Consider the following 25063-nt stretch of genomic DNA (forward strand, 5'->3'; position numbering starts at 1 on the left):
CGATGAGCCCGTCAGGGCCTGAGCCACTCCTGGGCAGAAGTTAACAGACAGAATGAGGAGATGGTAGAACTGAGCAGGATCTACTGTGAAGGGAGAATAGGGAGAGCAGGAGCACCCAGACTTGTGGCTTTCTTGGGTGCTAAGGTCTAGGCGGCAGTCTTAGCAAGGTGGGGCAGCTTATATTCTTGCTGTTTGCTTTAGCTTAGCTACTAGTTGGTATTTTGTTAAGAACTAAATATTATATGGGACTTGGTGTGATTTGGCTGGCAGTTGGCAGAGTTGGCCACAGATACCAGTCAGAGCCTGGCTTCACTGGCCACTTGGGAACAGTCTGCTTTTCAGTGTTCCTCACACTTCTTTCTTTGCCTCCACAGTCGTCACTGCGGCCGTCTTCTCTGCCATAAATGCTCAACCAAGGAGATTCCTATTATAAAGTTTGACCTGAACAAGCCTGTGCGGGTTTGCAACATTTGCTTTGATGTACTGACTCTGGGTGGAGTCTCTTAGTGAGCCCCCAGGAGGGTCCAGGCCTGCATCCCCTGGTACCTCCCCCAGCAGCTGCTCTACTCACCAGCCTGCCTCCTACCCAGAGCAAGAGCTGGCAGTTGTCTTCCTCTGTGGCAGAAGACTGGAACAATTACAGACCATGGTGTGATCCCATTTCAGATGATTCTGTATGACTGTGTCAAACTGTGGTCTATTGCACTAGATGTCTCACTGGTTGGACCAGGCCAGTGTAGCCTGGATGACTCATGTGACAGGCATCGGCTAGCAGCACATAAGGACACTTGGAGTCAATGTTCCCTTCTGATAGTATAGCGTCCATCTCGGAGAATTCACAGTCTTCCTGCCTGGGCTGACTCAGAGGCAGAGCCTGACAGAGTAGAGCGCAGCTGCCAGACAGAGCTGATTACTCTAGGGTGGTGGCTCCTCTGCGTGGCTATGGCCTTTAATGCACAGTGTTTTCATAAAGATAATAGGAACCTCTTGCCCTCAAGTCTTTTCTTTCTTTTTTAAGCTAAGCTGTATTTTTTAGTGAGCTGCCCCTTTTAAAAAGGTGAAATCTTTCTAAACAGGGTTCAAAGATGAGAGCTGAAAAATTGTGGCCTTAACAACCGAAAGCTTTACCAATGTTGATACTGCTGGGTGTCAGAGTGCAGTGGCAGCTTGACACCTAGCAGCTGTCTCATTCTCTCGTTTTGCTGCGTCCTGTCTGTGGAGTCCTCAGTCGCTGCCACTTGAGTGGTAGAAGAAATGCACTTTGACTGTGCTGCACTTTTTCTAAAGCTGCATCATTGGTGAATCCAACTCAAAAATCCCTTCACATCCCTTCTATAGTGGCTCTGATGGCCAGCTCGGACTAAACCTCAGCACACACTGATCTTAAAGGGAAAACTGCCAAGAAGGAAGAAACTCATACTGATGAGAAAGATGAGTATGACTTCAGTCCAGGTCCTCTCTCCCTGACACATCCTTCCTGCTAAAAGCTTGCCATGCATGCTGAGTGCTGCTGGGGCCAGCTGAGTAGTACCCTGCCCATCAGAGCCAGCAGCCAGGGCCCTGGCCAAACTATGAGCAGCCTGTTTTGGAAGTCTGGCTGAAATGTGGAGCAAGGCTCTAAAGCACAGGGCGTTGGTTCTTCCTGCTGCCTGTATTAACCCTGGGATGCTGGGCCTCTTTCTTTTTAATGTTTGGCCAGTGTTTGGGGTTGTTTATGGTTTGGAATTTAATTTTTTTTTCAATTTTATTATATTGCACACTGAAGGAGAAAGTTCTACTTTTTTTTTTTTAAAGAAACAAAAACACAACTACTCTGAGATGAACACTAGTTACACTCAGATTAACAATGTCAATCACACACACTGATCTTTTTGAGACATCTAATAGCCCCCCATTATTTGCATTAATGGAGTTCGGATGTATGAATAAAAGGGACTTCTTTTGGCATCGCTTTCTTTCTTGGATAGTGGTATGTCCTCCATTCTGTAGAGTTAGACTTTTTAACTGCCTACATACATAGAAAATGTGCTGAGAAACCAGTGTGCTACTTCCGGAAAATACTTGTGTGATTTATATGTTTAATATTAGCTTGAATGCAGGTTGAAAGGAAGAGTTACTTGGAGGAGTGCCACTGTCCCCCAGCCTGTGACTTACTTCATAGGGAATTTTTATGGAAATATTTAGCCAGTCTTGGCCAGCAACTATATGAAGGAAGCATGTGGTCTGTTTCCAATTTATTGTTGCCTAAAAGAAATCACAGAGCCCTAGAATTTAGTTGGTACCATGATTTTTTTTTAATGAGGAAGGTAATTATGGTTCTGCTATGAACCAAGGTGGTTGGTACACATAAACTTGTTTTTTTATGATCACAGTGGAGAGGGGAAAATAGGAAATCAGGATGAAGCCGACCATTTTTTCCTAGCCCTACAATACCAGTTTCAGTAACAGTTTTGCCTATAACTGTACTTAAAACCTGAAGATCATGCCCCAAAATATGTGGGTTCAAGCTTCTATTCCTTCAGAGGTCAACATAGTGACCAGCTATGGCGGAAAGAGGCTGTGTGACTTTGGTACCCATGCTGTAGACATGGCTCAGGCATCCTTGCACAGCCTGACCATGCCATCCATGCTCCCTGCCCTACACTTCTGCTGTGCACTGCCCTGGCCAGGACCAGACTTCCTGTGTCTCTCCTGTGCTCTCTGTGCTGACCAGACTTCACCATGAAACTGCTTAGCTGTTCTTGTTCAGTCTTAATCAGTACCTTGACAGCTTGCAGCAAAACTTCATTTTATTAATTCAAAAGGTTGCCAGTTGTGAATGAGCAGAGCAGGAAGAATCAACGTCACTGAAACACAACTGCTGCATCAGTTAGCACTGCTGTGCTTGCCTAGCTGTTTAACTGCTCTTATGCATCTCTAGTCTTACTGTGTACTGCATCATTAGGGCTTTTTGTTTTTTTAAAGACAGGTACAAACCATGTGCTGAAACTAGTTTGCTATGATCCTCTAACAGCGATGTCCCACCAGCTTAAGTGCCTACACTGAGGACTCCCTTGTTTCCAGTTGTCTTTCACTGGTGTCTCACTCAGTGATGTGTTACAACACTAGTTCTGGGCCTATTCCACCCCAAAACCAATTCAGTCAAGGCTGAATATTAGACTGCTCAGTTCACCTGCCATATTCTCTCCAAGGAGTGGGGTCCACATGATGTTTTTATCCTCTACCTCAGAGCCCTGAGTTGTTTCTGTCAGCTTCCTCCTTTTCCTTGAATGGGTCTTTCAAGGAACTGGGTGTGTGGTCTCACTGCCCTTCCCAAGTTGTGCCTGCCCCCCATACTCAACTGTTCCAGCCCTAGGCTTGTTCGCAGACAAGGGGTGGAGGGCAAAGCCTCCATCTAGGATTTCCTTACCTGGAGAAAAGAACTTGGCTGAACTGCCAAATACTTCGGCCTGAGAGGCAGCAATAGCATCATGTACAAGTACATGTATGCCTCCCTCACAAACACTGGCTTCCTTCAGGTCCAGCCCCCTAGAGCCACCTGAAGCCAAAGAGTTCCCTTGCCAGCCCAACAGAGGAAGCAGCTCAGCAAAGGCCTCTGAGCCATGCTCACTACAGAACTGATCTAATGAAAACCTGAGTGTGTGACTGGTTAACTAAATAGTTAAATTCCCAAGGTCAAAGATGCCTTAAAACCTTTCTCTGGAGGATCACTGCCTATACAGTTCCTCTTTCGTGTGGCATAAATATATTAACTGTTACAACTGACAGCACTGGTTTTCTATAGCAAGGGAATCTGGGGATGGCTGGACTTACTGACTTGCCTGTTTGGGAGCCGTGTGGAGCTGGGTGTTCTGTGACATCCTTGTAGGACCAAGGACAAGGCAGCAGCTGGGCCTTTAAAACTGCAGGCACATGTTTGGATAGATCACTTTGGCTTCCAACCACTCTGGTGGTGCTCAGTGTGGGAATGACAGCATCATCTGGGACCATGGCGCTTAGCAGCATTGTTTCTTTGGAGTCTGTGTAATGGAATGTATTTTTCAAATATTGATATTTTCATTTTCTGTAATAATTCCTTATAATAAAAATGAGGCAAAATTGTGAATCTTAAGTGGAAGCTTTAATTAAAGACATTTATGTTATAGCTACTTCTAATCCAGAGGTACCAATGAACATTTAAAAAAAAATTCTAAAAAATTGAGCCAGGCAGTGGTGGGACACACTTGTTATCACAGAGGCAGGGGGATCTTTGTGAGTTTGTGGCTAGCCTGGTCTGCAGAGCTAGTTCCAGGACAGCCAGAGCTACATAGAAAAACCCTGTTTCAAAGAACTAAAGATATGAGGGCTGGAGAGTTGGCTCAGTAGTTAAAAGCAACTGTTACAAAAGACTTGGGTTCCATTCCCAGCACCCACATGGAAACTCACAACCTCAAGCAACAGGCATACATGTGATACACAGATATACATGCAGGCAAAGTACTCAAAGTAATAAAAAGAATATAATATATTTAAAAAATTGGCTGGGCGGTGGTGGCGCACGCCTTTAACCCCAGCACTTGGAGGCAGAGCCAGGCAGATCTCTGTGAGTTCGAGGCCAGCCTGGGCTACCAAGTGAGTTCCAGGAAAAGGCGCAAAGCTACACAGAGAAACCCTGTCTCGAAACCCCCCCCCAAAAAAAAAAACAAAAAAAAATTGATATGTGAACAAACATCTAGAGCAGCTACCCTTTACATTTCAAATTCTCTATTTTATGTGACACATATTGGCAGCTGTCTCAAAGTAAGTGTTTTGTGCAGCGTGAGCAGCTGCCTTACTCTCTCCCTGCCTCCCAAGTGCAAGTTTCCATGATGCATGTGAGTGCTGATGGAGTTTCAGCTGTCTGGCCCGTGGACATTGTCCAGAGAATCCTGGACTCCTTTATTCCATTATTTCATAAGGAATCACCCATGATGAGCTTACCACTGGCCAATATGAAGAAAAGGGATGGGGGCTGGCACTGTGGGCTTCAGAGAATGTCAAGGAAGGTCTAGGGGCCTGCAGATTAAAATCTGGTCCATAAAGCTGTTCAACTCTAGCATGAAAAAGGAATAAAAATTCTGGTGAGCGGGTCTTCCGGATACTTCCTTGGACAAATGTGTTCTTTTCTCTAGCCCACTTTCCTTTTGCTTGCCCACCCAGACTCAGACTAGCTGTGTGATCTAGGTCATTCTGTAGGGGCTTCTTATGAACTTGGATGTCCCACCCCCTTTAATCCCAGCACTCAGGAACCAGGCTCAGGGCTGTCTAGAATTCAGAACAAGGTCCTTGATTAGTTCACTGTGAGTTCCTGCCCTGGGAGTGCAAACATAATGCTCATGGTCCACGAATGTATGAATCAGTCCAGTGTGTCCAGTGTGAGGCTGACAAGATTCATCATTCAAGCCCATGAGGGTAAAACCTTTTGTGGGGTTGGGAATGGGATGGTACAGGGTCTCACTATAGCACTGGACTGTAGGGAACTTGCTATTTAGTCTCAAAGATCTGCCTGTCTCTGCCTCTAGGATTCAAGGGTTGCACCACCATGCCCACAAGAGTTGAGCAACCAAGTGCTGGTGGAGAGCTGGGCAAGAGTTGAAATCTACTCTGTGGGACTATGGCTAATGAAGGTACTCAGGGCCTCTGTAGACAGGACTGTTGAAAAATAAACAGGAGACTAATGGAGTGAGGGAGAGAGATTCCCCAGAAGGAAGAGTTTGCATGTAGGGATTACATAGAGCAAGACCAGACAGCATGCATGGCACATAGGGAAGGAATAGCTGGCAGACAGGCAATGCAGGGGACCCCTCTGCCACAGTGCTGATGTGATCCTCAAAGATCCTCCCCCACAGAGCCCCTGGGTACTGGGTGGTTGTGTGTGTCAGCCTGACACAAGCTAGAGTCATCAGAGGGGAAGGAGCCTCAGCTGAGGAAATGCTTCCTTGAGATCCAGCTGTAAGGCGTTTCCTCATTTAGAGATCAGTAGGGGAGGGTTCAGCCCATGGTGAGTGGTTCCACCCCTGGGCTTCTGGTCCTGGGTTCTATAAGAAAGTGAGCTGAGCAAGCCAGTAAGCAGCTCCCCTCCATGGCCTCTGCATCAGCTCCTGCCTCCTTGCTCTGTTTGAGTTCCTGTCCTTACTTCCTTCAGTGATAAAAAACAATGCTGAGCCAGGCGGTGGTGGCGCACGCCTTTAATCCCAGCACTTGGGAGGCAGAGCCAGGCGGATCTCTGTGAGTTCGAGGCCAGCCTGGACTACCAAGTGAGTCCCAGGAAAGGCACAAAGCTACACAGAGAAACCCTGTCTCGAAAAAACCAAAAAAAAAAAAAAAAAAAAAAAAAAAAACCAACCAACCAACCAAACAAACAAAAAACAATGCTGAAGTGTAAGCAAAATAAACCCTTTCCTCCCCAACTTGCCTTTTGGTCATGGTGTTTCTCACAGCAATAGAAACCCTAAGACACACTGAGAGGTTTAAGTGGGGACTACCCTGATCATCATGAAGAAAGGTGACCTACCACAGCAGGGAAGCCAGTGGAATAGCAAGATCTGCCAACCTAAAAACACACCAGAAGGAGGAGAGATAAAGAGGAAGAGCTAGCAGACAGGACTCAAGGATGCAGACTGGCCGGGAGGCAGGAGTTCCGACCACCTGCCAGGCTTCTCCCGGGGGCAGAGTAGGGATGGTGGCAGTAGTCATATGGTGTCCTGACCAAAACCAACTTGGGGAGGAAAGAATTTATTGTATCTTACACTTCCAGGTAACAGTTCACCACTGAGGGAAATCAACAGAAGCCAATGAAGCAGAAACTATGGGGCAATGCTGCTAGCTGACTTGCTCAGCTGACAGACACCTTTTTCTTGCTGTGTAGCCCTGGCTGTCCTGGAACTCATTCTTGTACAACAGACTGGCCTCAAAGTCAGAGATCCACCTGCCTCTGCTGGGATTAAAAGTGTGAACCTCCATGCCTGGTTTTAGCTACCTTTCTTGTACAACCAGGCCCACCTGCTCAGGGGTGACACAGCCCACAGCAGACTGGTGTGCACCCCCGCCATGTGCCTTCAATTAGCAATTTAAAAAAAAAACCTAGTCCCCATGTGCACACACAGGGATATAAAGGGATCAGTCACGGTGCTTCTTCATGCTTTTAATCCCAGCACTAGGGAGGCAGAGGCAGATGGAATCTCTGAGTTTGAGGCCAGCCTGGTCACATAGCAAGTTCCAGGGCAGCCAGGGCTACATAGAGAAACATTGATTTTTGTTTGTCTATTTGTTTTTTAAGAACAAATGAAAGAAAGAAAATGCCTCACAGACATGCCACAGGCTAATGTGATCTGGCCAATTCTTCAGTTGAGATTCTCTTTCCAGGTGACTCTTAAGTTTGTGTCAAGTTGACAGCTGAAGCTATGACATCTGGTGACAGAGAGGATGAAAGCATTAGCAATGTGGGGTTTGTAGGGCTGGGGAGATGATTCAGTTGATAAAGTACTTGCCATACAAGCAGAAGGCCTGGAGTTCGATCTCTGTAAAAAGCTAGTCATGATGATAGACACCTGGAGCCTAGCACTGGGAAGGAAGTGATAGATTCCTGGAACTTGCTGGCCAACTAGTCTTGTCAAATAAGAGTTACAGGTTCAGTGAGAGACCTTGTCTTATAGAAGGTGGAGAGAAATACAGGAAGACATCTAACCACATTTCACTGATATATGCACACATAGACATCATGTACGCTAAAGAAAAAAGGCAATGTGGGATTTGCAGTGCCTCCAGAAAGAGCTCACAGACTTCTTTATTATCAAGCCCTTTGGATTAGAGATACTGCCTAGCAATGTGTTGCCTGAAGTAGGAGAAAGAAAAGCCAAGGAGAAGGTTCCTGGGGATGAAGCTTTCAGAGACGTGGAAGAGCTTTGGTGGGATCAGTGCAGTAAGTGAGGGCTTTATGGGGACCTTGCAGGACATCATGGTCAATAGTCAAGACAAATGAAGATCAAGGGCCTAGGGCTGTAGCTCAGTAATGTGCTTGCCTAGCATGCATACAACTCTGGTTCAATCCCTAGTACTGTATAAACTGGGCATGGTACCACATGTCTACCTACCGAGTTCAAGGCTAGCCTGGATACATGAATCCTGTCTCAAAAAGCCAATTAAATTTTTAAAAAGTAGCAGAGATCAAAATAGGTAAGAATTAGCAAGGTATAGTGGCACAGGCCTTTAATCCCAACACTCGAGAGGCAGAGGCAGATGGATCCCTGTGAGTTCCATGTCAGGATAGCCAGAGCTCCAGGAGCAGGTGAGAACAGGCCCCTGCCAAGCAGGCAGGGGAATTCTGCAGGGAATGAGCTGAGAAGCCTGGGACAGAAGCCCTTCAACATGTGGGATAGTTACAGAAACTTCTGGGGGGCAGGGACGTTTCACTAATGATAGGGCAGTGAGCTGTTTAATGCACACTCAGGCAGGGGGAATCTGCGTGTGCTCCACTTGTGTGAGCAAAAGCTTTCCTATCCCAGAATCAGCCCATCCCAGTTTATTATCACTTCTCACTGTACCAGCCCAGCTCTGATGGAGTCAGTAAATTCAAGTTTGCCAGCTGGGCGGTGGTGGCGCACGCCTCTGATCCCAGCACTCAGGAGGCAGAGCCAGGCGGATCTCTGTGAGTTTGAGGCCAGCCTGGTCTACAAGGTGAATTCCAGGACAGCTCAAGCTGTAACACAGAGAAACCCTGTCTTGAAAAACCAAAAAAAATAAAATAAAAAAATAAATTAAAATTCAAGTTTGCCTTGGAGTAGAGGTTTTAGAAATGTCACAAAAGTCAGACATTGGGAACTTAGTCAATTACCTTGTGACTTAGAACAGTTACCTTGATTCTGCAAGATTCGAGGCTTCTTGGGAAATGCCTGCTTCTCTGCTGAGAGCCACAGTCTTGTTCTGCTACTGCTCCAAGTCTCAGCAGGACTGGCATGATGGCAGAGCCCAAGCTCTAATCAGGGCAGCAGTGAGTCCGTGGGAAGTGCCTTGCTGGAGCTCACAGACTTTCTCCAGGCAGTTCTATGTTGATCAGGCTGTGTTCCCGAATGACTGCAGGAAGGAAGGAAGATGACAGGGCCAAGGTTCCAAACAGTGTCAAAACAAACTGACCGTACCAGGTAGGCTATCATGCTCCTGTTGCAGCCAACGGAATTGTGAAACACATTTGCAGAGTGAGGGTGGAGTCCTTGATCCTCCTATTTTCCTGCCCGGAGCCTCCTAGAGCATAAATATTAAGGGCTTTCTGGAGATCTAGGGAAGGTTCTCCATGTGTCATCAACATACAGGACACCATCTTAGGGTGGGAAGGAACACTCGATGGCCAGAGGTGAACAGCCTGGGTATTCTTCCAAGTTGGGGTTGTCCAAGTCCCCACGATTTAGGTGTCTAGAGTTGTCTTGCTGGTCACTAGAGGGGCCAGTTGTTCTCACACACACACAGTGGGGCTCCATGGCCCCTGGCTTATACAGCTTCCTGGGGACACCAGTCCAGTCTCTGTTCACACCTCCACTAGGAAAAAGGGAAAGAAAGAAGACTTCTTAAAAGCATGAATTCACAAGCCCCGGGGCAAGAGGAGGGCTTGCAGGGTGTTATGAAAAGAAGCAGCCCTTCATTCCACTTCCTATCTCAAGCTGGCTACAAGCTCTCCTATTTTTCAGGCTTTCCACACACAATGCTAATACTCCCCGTCTCCAGGAGGAAGCCAGCATCCATGTTCCTTGCCCTGGGCCCTTGCCCCACCCCCTCTTCTTTCCCAAGCAGCAGCAGTGCCACTCCCCTGAGCTGGTGCTAGTGACTGAGAGGTCTCCCTGATAAGCCAGTGAGCAGCCCTGGTCCTCTGTCCTTCCCATCCATGCTGAGCAGCATCTTCATCTTTGGGCTTGAACTTGGGAGGGTGGGCCTTGGCATTAGTGTGGCAGCAAGCTGTGCTGGCTCTGCATGGCTCCAACTCCTGAGACTGCTGGGTTTCAGGGAAGGAGGACTCCACTCTGGCCCAGCATACCATGGCAACCTCCTATCTTGGGCAGAAGAACCTAACTTACTTCAGGGTACTGCATTTGATAGTTGGCAGACTCAGAGGCCTTGCTGAAGGAAAGTGACAGTTATAAAACTGACCCTGGGCTCCAGTGCTCGGGACCAGGATCACAGGTTGCTAGAGGAACTGGCACTGTTAGAAACCATTTTACTTGTATCTTATCCATGAGCAGAGCTGCTTAGGTACCAAAATGAGTCCTTTCTCGGTCCAGCTGTCCACTCCACCAGGAAGCCTTATTCTACACCTGGTCCCTGCTCACAGAGCTCCTTCCAGAGGCACTCAAGTCAACAGAAAACAACACCGGGTGGGGCTCAGGAACAGCTCTGGAAGGACTCTGTGGGAGACAGGGCCTGAGCAATGCAGTCCTGAATGCAAAGGAGTTCATGAGACAGAAGCATCTTGGGGGAGGGGAGGCTCTCAAGGGGTACAGGGGGCATCTAATTGAACACCACGGGATTCTAGCTCCTCCTATATCCCCAGTGCCTTCTGAGTCTGCCTATATCCAGGATGTGTCCCAAGAAGGACAGCCAGGTCTCAGACTGTCCTGTTAGGTGGGAGACCAGGCTCCAATGGTGCCATAAAAGCCATGTTTCTGAAGGTTTCCTTTTTGAACCCTCACTTTACTGCCCGAATTAAAGCAGAAAGGATGGTACAGTGGCCACCCCTGGAGAAAGCCGGTGGCTTTGGCTGTTCGCTCTGTCTACTCAATGGATAGATCCCTGGTGGAAGAAGGCAGCTCTATGCTGGTGGTGGTGTGGTGGTGGTGGTGGTGTGGTGGTGGTGGTGGTGGTGGGGTGTGGTGGTGGTGTGGTGGCAGCGGCGGCGGCGGCGGGCAGTGGCGGCCGGCACATGCCTTTAATCCCAGTACTGGTCTACAGAGAGTGTTCAAGGACAGTCAGGACTATTACAAAAAGAAATCCTATCTTCAAAAAACAAACAAACAAAAAACCAAAAAAGAAGGCAGCCCTACACAGCTTAGCACACAGGAGTGTGGTCCTCTCCCCAGTCCTCCTCAGGAAGAGCTTGACTGTTGGTTTGATCCTTTGCATGTAGGAGCTTTGTCTAGTCCTGGTTTCCACTGTCACCTCCCCAGAGCTAAAGGAGCCGTGAGAGAGCAGAGCTGCAGTCTGAGTGTGGCTGACCAGACGGTGAAAGCAGACAAAACCATGTCTGGAATCACTTCTATGGCACCCCACTTAGCAGCCCCTCTCACTGCACCGTGCTCGCGCAGGAAGAGACTTCTATCCAGCCTGCACTTCCGGAAATACTAGGGCTTTTATGTTTTGTTTTTTTATGGTTTGTTGCCTTGCTTTTAACAGTGCTAAGGATTGAACCCAGGGCCATGTTCCAGCAAGTGCTCCACCATTAAGCTACACTCCAGTCACCACAGTGCTTTACAAACATCTGGGGATGTCGCTCAATTGGCAGAGCTTGCACACAGCCCTGAGGTCAAACCATGGCTAGCACTACATAATCCCAGCATGATGGTGGTGGATGCTGCTAATTCCTGGTCTCAGTAGAGACAGAAGGATCAGAAGTTCAAGGTTATCCTTGAACAGAGAGTTCGAGGTTGATCTAGGATCTCCACATGAGATTGTGTTGCAAAGAAAATAAAAATAAAACAGTACCTGAGGGCATCAAAGAATGGGTCCACCTCCCACCCCACTCTCCTGCGGGCGGGCGGGAATAATTTTCATCTCTGGCTGAACAGGCAGAAGTAGTCAAGAAGTAGTACCCGAGCTAGAGAAAGCCCAGCTGTCAAGAGCACATATTGCTCCTCTTGAGTCTGGGTCCCTGCACGCACACTGATAGCTCACAACATCCTCTGACTCCAGTTCCAAGGGACTCAAGATCTTTGGACTCTTGGGCATTTACATTCACAGGACCTTTTTTAAATTTTATATGTATGAGTGCTTTATCTGTGTGTATATATGCGTACCATATGTGTTCCTGGTGCCTGCAGAAGTCCAAAGAGGGCATCAGATCCCCTGGAACTGGAGTTATGGATGGTTGTGAGCCATCAAGTGGGTGCTGGATCCCTCTGTAAGAGACACAAGTGCTTTTGACCATTAAGCCATCTCTCCAACCCTGTATATACACACTTAAAAATAAAAATTAAAAAGAAAAGAAAATCATGAAACTTTATGGGCCGGAGAGATGGCTCAGCAGTTAAGAGCACTTGCTACTTTTGCAGAGCACCTGGGTTAGGTTCTCAGTATCCACATGGCCACTCACAACTGCCTATAACTCTAGTCCCAGGAAATTCAATGTCCTCTTCTGACCTCCACAGGCCTACATATACATACATACACAGACACTCTCAATACACACAAAATAAAATGAATTTTAAAAAAGAAATAGTACCTGTGCCATCGAATTCCCAGAGCAGCATTTCTCCCTTAGCAGGATCTCTGGGAAACTGAGAGGGGAGGAAGAGGCCCAGGTCTCAGGCCTTTCTCAACCCTGAGGTTTTCTTTCGGGTACTAAAGGTCCTACCATCAGGATTTTCCTTTAATCCCCCTCTTGTGGCTTGAATATGACATGTCCCCAACAGGTCCGTAGATTTGAAAAACTTGGTCCCTAGATGCTAGAGCAGTTTGGGGAGGTTGTAGAAGTACCTGAGTCCTAGCTAGAAGTAACTCACTGGGGCAGGCCTTAAAGGTTGTGTCTCCTGCTGGTTCTGGCACAACCTCAGCTTCCCCATCTGTAATGATATGAGAACTGGTAGCTACACACCTCCACGGCCACACACCAAGCCTCTCTACCATGCCTTTTCTGCTATGGTGGATTGTACCCTCTACAACCTTAAAACTGGTTAAATCTTTCGTCCCTTAAATTGCTTCATTCAGGTGTTTTCGTTACAATATGTAAATGAATATAACTCAGAAGATCTAACATGTACAGCAGCACATGTAAGCTCCCTAGCTTAGCAGTCAGTTGTGGATTCCCTGAATAACAAATAATAGATAATAAAAGGGTGGCTTAGGAGCAGGATTCAGGAGAGGTGTGCAGCAGAAGGGAAGGCTGCTTACCTCTTCCGGGAGCACCAGACCCGGCTCCCCTTAGCAGAGCTCCACTCGGCATTGCAGGGAGGGAACCTGCCCTTTTCCCTCTGTTGCTGTTCACTCGCCTCCGCGCCTTTGGCCGCCATGGCCTCCACCTGGGTTAGTTCTGGAGTGGGCAGCCCATCCTCTCCGTAGAACCTTCCAACCAGTCTCCCTGGGATAACAAGGAAAAGGGCAGAGCAGCAGAGAGGGTAAGGCAAATAAACCCTTTGCTCCCCAAGTTCCTTGTGGGCATGGTGTTTCGGCACCTCAATAGAAACCCTACAACAGAAACTGGCACCAAACTCACCAGGTACTGCTGTGACACACCTGGCCAGTTGTTTCGGGGAGGACTGTAGAAGGACTTTGGAACTTTGGGCAAGAAAAGTCACTGAGTGTTCAAAGCTTGGTGAGCTGTTCTATGGGAGGCGCATGGAAGATAAGAGTGTTGAGAGATGCACATGATGGAGGCCTGGCTTGCGAAATTCCAGAGGATGTCTGAAATCACTTAAAGACTCTATCAGTGCCATTTGCTATTTTGAGTTTAGAATCTGTGATTCTGGTTAGCTGGGGCTAAAGAGTCAGCTAGCTGCCAACATGGAAATGATCACATTTTTATCACCTCCAGACAATATCAGTTGCCTGAAAACAGAACGTGTGTGACACATTTATCAATGCTCTGTAGTGCTTGGGGGAACACTGAGTATTTGGTAATGTTGAGTGAACATACAGTTTATTAACCCACATTTTTTGGGGTCCATGTCCAATTACTTGGTCTTACAGAACTATTTAGTTAGTTAGACCAGCTCAGAGCCCATGCTTTCTCCTCCACCACTTTCTTCTGAAGTTCTTAGTGGACATAAGAGAGTGGACAATAGTTTTTAAAATGGCTTTCAAATTTTCTTAATATTTAAGCTATGAAAGCAACTACCAAGTGGTTGCAACCTTCAGGCCAGTACAAAAAAGGTTTAGTTCTTTAAGTACCACAGCTTGCTGTGTCCAAGGCCTGAGGTCTTAAAAGGTACCACCTTACTAGGTAGAGAGGAAGCCCCAGAAAACACTTCAGGGAGGTTTGATCAAACAGGAGGTAGCGTGGGTCCAACCTCTCCAGTCAGTCTCTGAGAACTTAGGTTCCAATGGAAAGCCCTAGACTTCATTCATACTCTCAGGTCCCACTCCCTTACCAACTTTCCTGTGGTTTTAAATTAGAAATGTCCTCTATAGGCTCAGGCATTTGAACACTTGATTCCTAGTTGGTGGTGTTATTTGGGGTGGTAGTGTAGACTTGCTGAAGGAAGTAGGTCACTGAGGGAAGAGACTTGAGCATTTATAGCCTTGCTGTCCTTCCAGTTCACATCCTCTCTCTGCTTTGTGATTATACTTAGAGAAGTGATCTCTCAGCTTCTGATTAACTGCCTGCTGCCATGCTTCCCTTGACATTACAGACTTTCTTTCTGGAACCATTAAGCCCAAATAAAGCTGCCTTGGTCCTGGCAATTTATCTCAGCAACAGAAACTAGTACCTCCCTCAGGCCATCTATGTCAAGAGCAGTGGTTCTCTCCTGACTCCTTCACATTCAGGTATGTCCTTCCCTTCATTCATGGCTGATGGATAAACCTTGTCAGTTCTGAAATATATTCTGATTGTCCATTCCTGTCCATTTCCACGGCTGCTACCTTATCCAACCTTCCAGCTGGCCTCTGCTGCAGCTCAGGCTTTCCTATAGTACTTCCTCCACAAAGCATCTGGGGCATTTCCACCCCCCCTCCCCCCCCAGTGCTCAGAGCACAACTAGGGCTCCACGCATGGTGAGTGAGTGTTCTGCCACTCAGGTATGTCCTTACCTAGTAACCTGTAATTTATTTTGAGACAGGCCTCGGTAACCAGCCTGAGGCTTCTGATTCTCCCGTCTCAGTTTTGCAAGTTTTAGAATCATAGTCCTAATTTGGATGCTCTTTTTGTTTTTAAATTTCTATGTATATGAGTGTTTTGATTGAACCTATGTCTGTGCACCACATGTATGTAGTGCCCATGGAGCTCAGAAGGGACAGTGCATGTCAGATCCCCTGGAACCAGAGTTACAGATGATCGTGAGCTACCATGTGGTACTGGGAACTCAATCTGGTCCTCTGAAAGAGCAGTCAGTGTTTTTAACCACTGAGACATCTAGCTCTCCAGCCCCTTGTGTACTTTTTTTTGTTTTTTGTAGACAGAGTTTCTCTGTGTAGCTTTGGAGCCTGTCCTGGAACTCGCTCTGTAAAACCAGGCTGGTTTCAAATTCACAGAGATCTGCTTGCCTCTGCCTCCCAAGTGCAGAGATTAAAGACATGCACCACCGCCACCCAGCTGAGTACTCTTTTCAACACGAATCCTACATCACCTCTATGCCTGACTAAAACCTCCGGTAGCTACTCAAAACACAAATAACACACAAACTTCTTCCCGAGGCGCCCAGGTCCCACCAGCCGTTCGGCTGTCTACTCTGCCTCTCCCTAAGCCACCTGCCCCTCCTTCCCGTGCTCCAGCACAGGGCTTTCTGTAGTGCCTGAGCAGGCCTTGCTGATACCCATCTCAGGCACCACTCCTCCCTCAGCCTGCTACACTCTCCCCAGATCTCAGTATGGCTACCCTTCCTTCTGCTAGGTCCGTTTTCCTGTCATCACAGCCCTGTGCGGAGATGTCTGCTTAGTCAGAAAGTGTCCTGCGAGGCCCAGTACTCAAAACAGTTTCATACAGAGCATCTGTTTTTGTTTTTGTTTTTTCGAGACAGGGTTTCTCTGTATTGTTTGGCACCATTCCTGGAGCTTGCTGTGTAGACCAGGCTGGCCTCGAACTCTCAGAGATCCGCCTGCCTCTGCCTCCTGAGTGCTGGGATTAAAGGTGTGTGCCACTGCTGTCTGGCTCAGAGCATCTGTTTTAAATGTTTGCTACATGAATAGATGACAGATCAGGACCTTAGTGTCAGATTAGACATCTTTAGGTTGGCTTATAACCAAATTTTTGGTACAGAGGGCTTTGTATGGCATGGGATGAGTCTATCTTGTTGAGACATGATATCCAAAGAGAGGCTAACAGGAGCAGAGGCAGAGTGTTAGATGCTGTATTATGAGAACAGGTTTGCCAGCTGGGTCTTTAAATGTGTATCCAGAGCACAACAAAACCTGCCTCATTTTCCCTGAAGTGAAGCTGTGCGACTACAACGATGGCTTCTTAACTATGTCCAAGTCAATACGATCCTTGGAAATTGGTCTTTATCCTCTGATGTCCCTCATGCCTTAGATGGTCCCCATGCCAAAGCTTTGGCAGGAACTGCACTGAACACACTCCTGTGTTGTGGGATATTTGTACACTGTGTGAAGATGTATTGCTGTTATTGGTGTAATAAAAAGCCGAATGGCCAACAGCTAGGCAGGAGGTATAGGCAGGACTTCTGGACAGAGAGAGAGACTGGGAGGAGGAATCTAGGTTTGAGATTTCAGCAGCAGACTCAGAGCAAGGTGGATGTGCCATAAAAAGAACAGGTAACCAAGCCACGTGGCAGAATGTAGACCTGAAAAATGGGTTAATTAAGTTATAAGAGCTAGTTGGGAAAAAGCCTGGACTAAGGCAAACATTTCATAATTAATAAAAGTCTCCAGGTCATTATTTGTGGGCTGGAGGTCCAAAGATAGTCTGACAAGAATACTTGCTACAGTAGGGGCATTGAAACAGGAGGATCAGGACTTCAATGTCAACATCAGCTATGCAACAAGTTTGAGGCCAGCCTGGGTTCTATGAGACCTTGTTTCAAAAAAATCAAGGAAGAAAAAAAAAAAAAAAAAAAAAAAAAACCTCACCATAAAACACCAACTAGGACTCAGAATAACTATGACCCATCTGAGCATAAGTGAAGTTGATTACGATCCTTTCTGATAAAGACTGAAGTAGAACAAAGTCTAACCCCAGCCAGTCACAAGCAGCCAACCAACTTAGGGCTCTGTGACAAGGGATTTGCAGCAAACTAACAGAATTTAAAAAGCTGGGGCTCGAGACGAAGCTTGGTCCGTAGGCTGCCTGCCTAGCATGCAGGACTTCAGCAGATCAGCGACACTTAACTGTCCCTTGGCAACATCCTGGAGAACAGGGAGAAACAAGTGCACTGAGTAGAGAGGACATATATGGTTGTGACCGTGGGGACCATCTAGGGCAGACTAAGGGTATGCTAACTGTGGGAAGAGGAGTAGATGTGGGATAAGGAAGGTCAACAATGGACGAAGATGAGGAGTGAAGAGGAATGGAATGGAAAGGCACTCATTTCAGATCTTATAAAATCAGAGCTTGAACACTGGATGTTGAATAGAAGAGTTAAGGAAAATATGATGGTTCTCAGAATAAGAAGCCCAAGCAATAAGGAAAGCAAGCCTTTAGAGGCATTAGGGGCAGGAAATTCCAATGGTAAAGGGACACTGGTTTCCACAAGAAGCCAGTCAAGCCCACGTGGGGCTCCATGAGAGGTGGGGCTGCACACAGATGAAAGGACTGGCTTCAGCCATCTTAGATTTCAGTGCTCAGGAAAGACTGTAGTGATCGCTGTCAGTTGTCTGCTCATTTATGAGTTACATCCGGCTGGGTGGTGGTGGTGGTGGTGGTGGTGGTGGTGGTGGTGGTGCACGCCTTTAATCCCAGCACTTGGGAGGCAGAGCCAGGCGGATCTCTGTGAGTTTGAGGCCAGCCTGGGCTACCAAGTGAGTTCCAGGAAAGGCGCAAAACTACACAGAGAAACCCTGTCTCAAAAAACAAAAAAAAAACAAAAAAAAAAAAAAAAAAAAAAGAGTTACATCCCTCATGTATCACCAGTAAGCAATAAATGCAGGACAACACACAACTGGCATTAATACATGAGATGGAGGCAGTAGGATCAGGAATTCAAGGCTAGCCTGATCTACATAGTGAGTTTGAGACCAGCCAGGCTGCATGAAACCCTGAATGAATGAATGAATAAATGAATGTGTGATTGGCACTTCTTCCATCCCAGAAACAGTTCACTCAAGATGTCTGCTTCATCAGAGAGCAATCAAAAGGAAGCCTCAGAACCATGAACAAGTGGCTTCAAGCCTTCCTAACTGTCCTGGAGCCACAGGGAGGATGCCTCTTGGAACTGGCTGTTCATATCCAACGCAGATGATACTGACTAGGGGGCCACTGACATCAAAGTATAAGGCCTGGCAATACTCTCCCAAGATTATCCACAATTTCATCTTCTTCTGAGGATTACTGTGAGACCCATAGAGGTTTCCTAGTGAGATCTGAGCTTGCGTTACCCAGCAGGTCTGCATAGGGGAATGACTGGACCATGGGCATGGTTACCAGGTGTTTGGAAAGGTCTGCACTTGGCTTTGCAGTATGCTTTGATCTAGCAAGGGGGAGGTCTTTTGCCCCTTGGCATTGTTATAAAACGCCTATTTGAAGAGACAGAAGGAGCCATTGGGTATTGACTCAGGTCCTCCCAAAGCTATCCTGTGTTTCTGTCTGTCTCATTTCTGCTATCTTTCTATCTAAAAAGTCTTTTCCTCTCTCCTCTTCATAGGAACCCTGGAAAAGGTGGGAGCTGGCCTCCCACAGATTACTCCTACACTACCAGCAAGAACCTAATGTGAAAACCCCAGGGCTGGTTTCAAATTTTTACCTTGAGCCCAGTTCCTAAAGAATCCAGGTACCCTGAAAAACATGGCAAGATAAGCAACTGAAATCTACAGTCAAGGACTACATACCGACAAATACATAATTCTTCTCGTAGAATGAAATCCAATTTTGAAGTATCAGTATCTCAGAGGAGGACAAGCCAGTTACATCATCCACGAGTCCAGCTTCAGAAAAGTCTCCTGTCACAAATGCTCTAGATGCATCCCGGCCTTCAGGAAAGAAGTTGCCAAAGATTTGGTTATAAATCACAATACTTTTTTTAAAAGATTTATTTGTTTATTTTGTATACAGCATGTATGACTACAGGTCAGAAGAGGGCACCAGATCTCATTACAGATGGTTGTGAGCCACTATGTGGTTGCTGGGAATTGAACTCAGGACCTCTGGAAGAGCAGTCAGTGTTCTTAACCTCTGAGCCATCTCCAGCCCAAATCACAATATTTTACCAAGTAAAATTTCTTTTTTCCTTTTTTTTCCCTTTTTTTTTTTTTTTTTCAAGACAGGGTTTCTCTGTGTAGTCCTGGCTGTCTAGGAACTCACAGACAAGGCTGGCTTAACTCACAGAGATCTGCCTGTTTCTGCCTCCCAGGGACCTCTTGGACCAGGAACATGAATTTTTGGTAACTGTTATCCACTTGGTTTTTTGAGATGTGCCTGCCTTCCAAGTTCTGGGAATAAAGGCGTGCACCACCACACCTAGCCCATCAGCTTTTATTTAATTTCAATACTATTCAATTGATAAATTCAAAATGGTAACTTCTGGCTTCCATGACACTCCACTCCTGGTTTTCCCAGCACCTGTCTACTTAGCCCTAGGGATCAATTATTATCTGCACCTTCTCACTTGACCATCTTATCCACCCATGTGGTTTCAGATCCCCTATCTAGGCTGTATGTTTAGCCCAGGCATTTCCTGAGCACTACACCTGTATATCCAACTTCTACTCAATGTCACTTAGCTGTCTCATTGCCATCACAAGTTCAAAAGCCTATTTTGAGCTACTGGTCATCAGTCCCAGGAAATGGTCATTTAATCTCCTCTGGTGTTCCTTATCACCAGTTGCCTAATCTATAAATGCAGGCTTGATACCTCTTTTATCCCCCCATCTAATTAGTGCCAGAGTCTTTTCTTCCTAAATAGTTCTATATTCATTCACCTGTCTCTACCTGCTACCCAACAATCCCAGTATGCCATCATCTCTCAGGTGAACTACCACAGAGGACCCCTAGTGGGACCACATTTCATTCTACCAAACTATTCTTCAGGTAACACTCAGACTAGCATTTTATTTTATTGCTATAAATTGTGTGTGTGTGTGTGTGTGTGTGTGTGTGTGTGTATGCCACATGTGTATGCATGTCTGTGTTTATGTGCATAAACACTTGAGGGTGCCATCCAACATCGGTGCTAACATCTCAATTCAGGTGCTCTGGAACAGCAGCAAGCACTCTTAACTGATGGGTGAGTCTCCAGAACTACACTGTTTTCTATTGGTTTTGTTTTTTGAGACAGGATCTTATTATGTTATGTAGCTCTGGCTGACCTATAACTTGCTACATAGACCAGGCTGGCCTAGAAATCAGACACTGGCCTATCTGTCTCTGAGTACTGGGATTAAAGGTGCAGGACATCATGCCCAGCTCCCTAGACTGATATTTTATATTTTGTTTTTTTCAAGACAGCATTTCTCTATATAGTCCTGGCTATCCTGGAACTTGCTCTGTAGACCAGAGTGGCTTTGAACACAGATCTGCCTGTCTCTGCCACCAGAGTGCTGGGATTAAAGGCAAATGCCATCTTACCTGGCTCTGGACAAAAAAAAAAACCAAAAACAAAAACACCTTGTTGCTGGACAGTGGTGGCATATGTTTTTAACCCTAGTAACTCAGCAGATGCAGGAGGATCTCTGTGAGTTCGAGACCAGCCTGATCTACAGAGCAAATTCCAGAACAGTCAACGCTACACAGAAAAACCCTGTTCCAAAAACCAAACCCCCCCCCAAAAAAAAAACAAAAAAAAAACCCAAAAAGACAAATCACCATGTCATTTTCTGCCAAAATCCTCAGAGCCTCCCTTTGCCTTATGAGAATATCCAAAATCCTTACCTCAGTAGCATTTGCCACCAACCTTATCTAGTCACTTTCTTATGGTGTCGTCTTCCACTTTACTCCTCCCTGACTATGTTAGAGGCTTTGGTAAACTTACTTTTCCCTTTAAAAAACATATCACAAAACTGGGCTTTAGTAAGAGATGCCAGGTCAATGAAGTACTTGCTTTGCAAATTGGAGGGCCTGAGTTTGGATTCCTGGCACCCAGGGAGACACAAAGACACAGCAGGGCATGCTCGTCATTTCCGCATGGACAGGCATACAGAGGAGACAGCGCTTTACACCCACGAGGATCACTACAATAAAAAGACATTAAGAGCCAGGATTGCTGTGTATTCATGGACTGCCTGGGCTATATGAGACTTCATCTAAAAAATGAAGTAGGAGGAGAAATTGGGGATGTATTTTAGCAATAAAATGCTCACCTAGCTGTTGGAGAATATTACTTTAAGATGTGTTACATTTGTTTACGCTCTGGAACACTTGTTTAGTGATGCAAAGATATGTTGTATTTGTTTATGTTGCATCTGTTTAACTCTGTGAAGCTGTGTTACTGTGCCTGTCTGATGGCCTAATAAAGAGCTGAACAGTCAACAGTGAAGCAGGAGAAAGGATGGGTGGGGTTGGCAAGCAGAAAGAATAGAAGGAGAAATCTGGGGAAAAAAGAGATCAAGGAGGAGCAAGAGAAGGAACAAGAGAACAAGAAGAGAACTTCAGGGGCCAGCCACCCAGCTACACAGCCAGACACAGAGTAAGAAGGAAAGGAAAGGTATACAGGAGCAGAGAAATATAAAAGCCCCAAGGCCAAAGATAGATGGGATAATTTAAGAAAAGCTGGCAAGAAACAGGCCAAGCTAAGGCTGGGTATTTATTATTAAGAACAAGCCTCCGTGTGTGTGATTTATTTGGGAGCTGCCAAAGAAGAGAAAGGTCAAAAACAACCAAAAACACCCAGCATGTATGACACTCTGCATCCAATCCCTAACATTAAAAAACAACACAAAACTTTTAACAAGTTTAACAAATCAGATGTGTGGAGAAACTGAAACTCACATGCATTCCTTGTGGAGATATAGAGTGGTACAGAGACATGAAAGGGTAACAATCAACATGTGAGTCAGCAGATCCACATCCAGATGAATACTAGGGGAACGGACAACATATTCACCAATTTAATACTAGAGATCTCTATAAGAGGTGGAAATGGGGCCAGCAAGACGGCGAAGTGGATACAAATGCTGGTGACAATTGGAGTCTAATCAGTGGAACAGAGGTATAAGAGCCAAAAGCAGCAGTGTGCATCTGTAATGCCTACACTCCCACAGCAAGGGCAGAGGCAGAAGAATCTTAGATGCTCGCAGGCCAGCCAGTCCCAAAGGCACAGCTAGGGAGAAACAAGAACAAGGAGGGAACTGACTCCAAATTTTCTCCCCGTCTCTGTACGTCCAAGCTGTGGCACACACACTGTAAGCATATACACTGACCAAATTTAAATTTTAAAGTGGAAATAACCCAAAAGTCTATCAAATGCAGTTTAGTATTTAAACATGCAATTATTATTTGGTCATAAAAAAGAATAAATGCTGAGTGTGGTGGCAAGCCTTTAATCTTTGTGAGTTCCAGGCCAACCAGGGCAATGTAGTAAGACCTGATCCTTTAAAAAAAAAAAAAAAAAAAAAAGTATCGGCCACATGCTATGGATGAGTAAAAGCCAGACCAAAAAAGAACATGTGTGAGGTGTGTGGTTCTACTTACAGAAGGCGCAATCAGTAGGAACAGAATGTACACAGGAATTGCCGGGGAGGTAGAGAATAGAGAGGGGCTGCTAATGGGTAGTTTCCTTTGGGGATGGGCAAAATGTTCTGAAATTCGATGGTGGTAATGTTTGCATACATAAAAACACTTGTACACTTTAAAATAAGTTTTCTGTGAATTATATCTCAATAAAAATAAATACTGACTGCATAAATGAACAAATCTGCTTCCCTAATAGACTGTGTGGGCAGTCCGAGACATCTGGGATTTCTCAGCACCTGGCGGAGGTAGGTCCCACAGCAGCAGTCAATCAATGGAGGTCAAATATTGTATACACAGAACTCAACAGACACCAGCACATATTGTGTAAGGATCCTCCCAGAAGTGGAAGTGTTCATGCCAAAACCTGTGTGTACATCCATGACAGAGGTTATCTGATGTTGGTAAGACAGTGTCCTAAAGTGCAGTCAACTGGCAAGAAAAAGAAAAAAAAGCCTGGATTCCAATCCAGCTTTGCTTCTGACTCTCTATGTCCCTGGGTAGGTCCCTTCCTCTTCTGGATTGTTTGAAGTTTGGAGAGAAGGAAGTGATTTGCATTTAAATGCAGCTTCCTAATTCTCCTAAATGACCAGTGGAAAGTTTAGAATTTTTGTCAACCTAGTCACCAGCCTTAGGCTTGCCCTGCATTTTCCTTCCCCAAACAGTGAGAGGTAGTCTCCTCGGCTAGAAAAGCAATATTTTTTTTAAATTACTAGCTTGGGAGCTGGAGAGTTGGCTCAGTGGTCAAGAGGAGGGGCTGCTCCCCCAGAGGACCCAGGTTCCCAGCACCCTATTGCACATCACAACCATCCACACCTCCAGTTTCAGGGGATTCGAAAGCCTCTCCTGGCTTCCCTGGGCACCAGGCACACAGGTGGTTCCGAGATGTACAAGCAGGTAAAACATTCACACATAAAATAAAATTTAAAGACCAATTTAAAAATTATTAGGCTGAACATTATACCCATATCTTGTAAGGACTTTAGTCAAATGACATCTTTCAGTCCCCTCAGTTGTTAAAAGGGGGAAGGTGGGCAGTAGAATAAAGTTAATTTGATAAATGTTCTTAGGTGGGCAAACATACCCCATTTTATTCTAAGATTTGTTTCGTCTTGTTTTTGAGCCAGCCTGGCCACAAATTCCTGGCCCAATGGATCTTCCTAGCTCAAAGAATCTCAGCCACTCCAATAGTTGGGACCACAAAACACCACCACTTCTGGCTTATCGTAGCTATTAAAAAAGACTGTAAGTGTTACTTGCTTTCCTGTGTTCTAACTTCATTCTCCCTGTTCTTTTTCATTATCTTTTCAGAAAAGCAGACAAGTGCATCTACTAGAACCAAAGTGGGGCGCGGTGGGGGGGCGACTCAAATACTGTTTTTTTTTAGGGGAAACGGGATGGGCGAAGCAAAGGTTAGCTCGGATCACTCTGAAGTGACGGAAAGCACTGTAGCTATATAGGCAAAGTAGACTTCTGAATGAATGTAAGCAGTAGCTAGGGAGACACATCTGATTTCTCCGAATCAGTCACACACAGCGGCAGACAGAAAGCGTGCGGCTCTATAACTAGCATAGCTGCGCCCGGGGCGCAAGCCAGGATCGTGCAGCCGTGTCCTTCCTGCCACAGCAGCCAGGAACGTGGGGTGACGGGGCGCGGATGAAGAAACCAATAGACGAACGCATGCCGCTGGGGTGGCTACGGCCCCGCGCAGGAGGAAAAGGTGTGAGAGCCTCGCTGATACCTGCGAAGCCGCTATAGTGCGCCCCAGGCTCGTAGTGCCTCCGGCCAGAGGACACGTCGTAGACGCGGCCGAGCAACGCCAAGTACAGACCCGGGTCCCCCGGGCCGCCGCGATAGCGGGCCAGCTCCTCGGGTACGAAGAGGCGAAGGCCAGGGCGGGGACCCCACCAGTCCATCAACCACATGGCCACGACCGCCGCTGCCGCCGCGACCAGGCTCAGCACCACGCCAAGCCCACATCGTCTCAGCATCGACACAGCAGCACACAAGCCGCACTTCCGAAACCGCCACCTCCTTAGCCACAACTAAGATGGCGGAGGCGCCGATCGTGACGTCAGCGGCGCGACGCTCGACAAGCCTCAGAGTAAAGTTCACCCTTCGGCTCCGACTCTTTCTCATCCTTTCCCAGCATAGCTTGAGAACGTGAAGCGTGGAGGAGAAAGTGGAATTGCACCGAAAGACCGTCTGGGCTTACATGGTCTCTGCCCTCAACAAAGATGGCGGCAAAGGAGGCTAGACGATGACTTACACATAACAGGCGTGCTCTTGGGCCTTCACCTACCTGTCGTGAGCTGGTAAAATCCGCTTGACGGCTCCGTTGCGACATCAGGCCTCGCT

The 25063-nt window shown here is 46.5% G+C and overlaps 2 protein-coding genes across 5 annotated transcripts in view; one reads left to right on the forward strand and one right to left on the reverse strand.

Moving 5' to 3' along the window:
- Positions 1-4111, forward strand: part of Ankfy1 (ankyrin repeat and FYVE domain containing 1) — a 67926-nt gene extending 63815 nt beyond the window's left edge. The window contains exon 25 of the mRNA XM_028888690.2: positions 375-4111. Within this exon, the coding sequence (XP_028744523.1) occupies positions 375-507 (133 nt within the window). The 3' untranslated portion in view covers positions 508-4111. The remainder of the gene's footprint in view (positions 1-374) is intronic.
- On the reverse strand, positions 2288-24784 carry LOC114706318 (neuferricin). 4 transcript variants are annotated; one of them, XR_005090464.1, is made up of 6 exons: positions 24447-24784; positions 18871-19011; positions 13108-13294; positions 8873-9090; positions 4960-5071; positions 2288-4019 (listed from the first exon to the last, which is right to left on the reverse strand). XR_005090464.1 is itself a non-coding variant. In XM_028888691.2 (5 exons), exons 1-5 carry the CDS (start codon positions 24694-24696, stop codon positions 9336-9338), a joined length of 894 nt encoding a protein of 297 aa, XP_028744524.1. In that variant the 5' UTR covers positions 24697-24784; the 3' UTR covers positions 8998-9335. The 4 variants fall into 4 exon arrangements, 2 of the variants coding, with proteins under 2 accessions (XP_028744524.1, XP_028744525.1); XR_005090465.1 differs by lacking the exon at positions 4960-5071; XM_028888691.2 differs by lacking the exons at positions 2288-4019; positions 4960-5071 and adding an exon at positions 12015-12116 and having other exon boundaries at positions 8998-9549.
- Between the last annotated feature and the right edge of the window lie 279 nt (positions 24785-25063).

Source organism: Peromyscus leucopus, chromosome 8b (genome assembly GCF_004664715.2).
Source record: "Peromyscus leucopus breed LL Stock chromosome 8b, UCI_PerLeu_2.1, whole genome shotgun sequence".
Taxonomy (NCBI): domain Eukaryota; kingdom Metazoa; phylum Chordata; class Mammalia; order Rodentia; family Cricetidae; genus Peromyscus; species Peromyscus leucopus.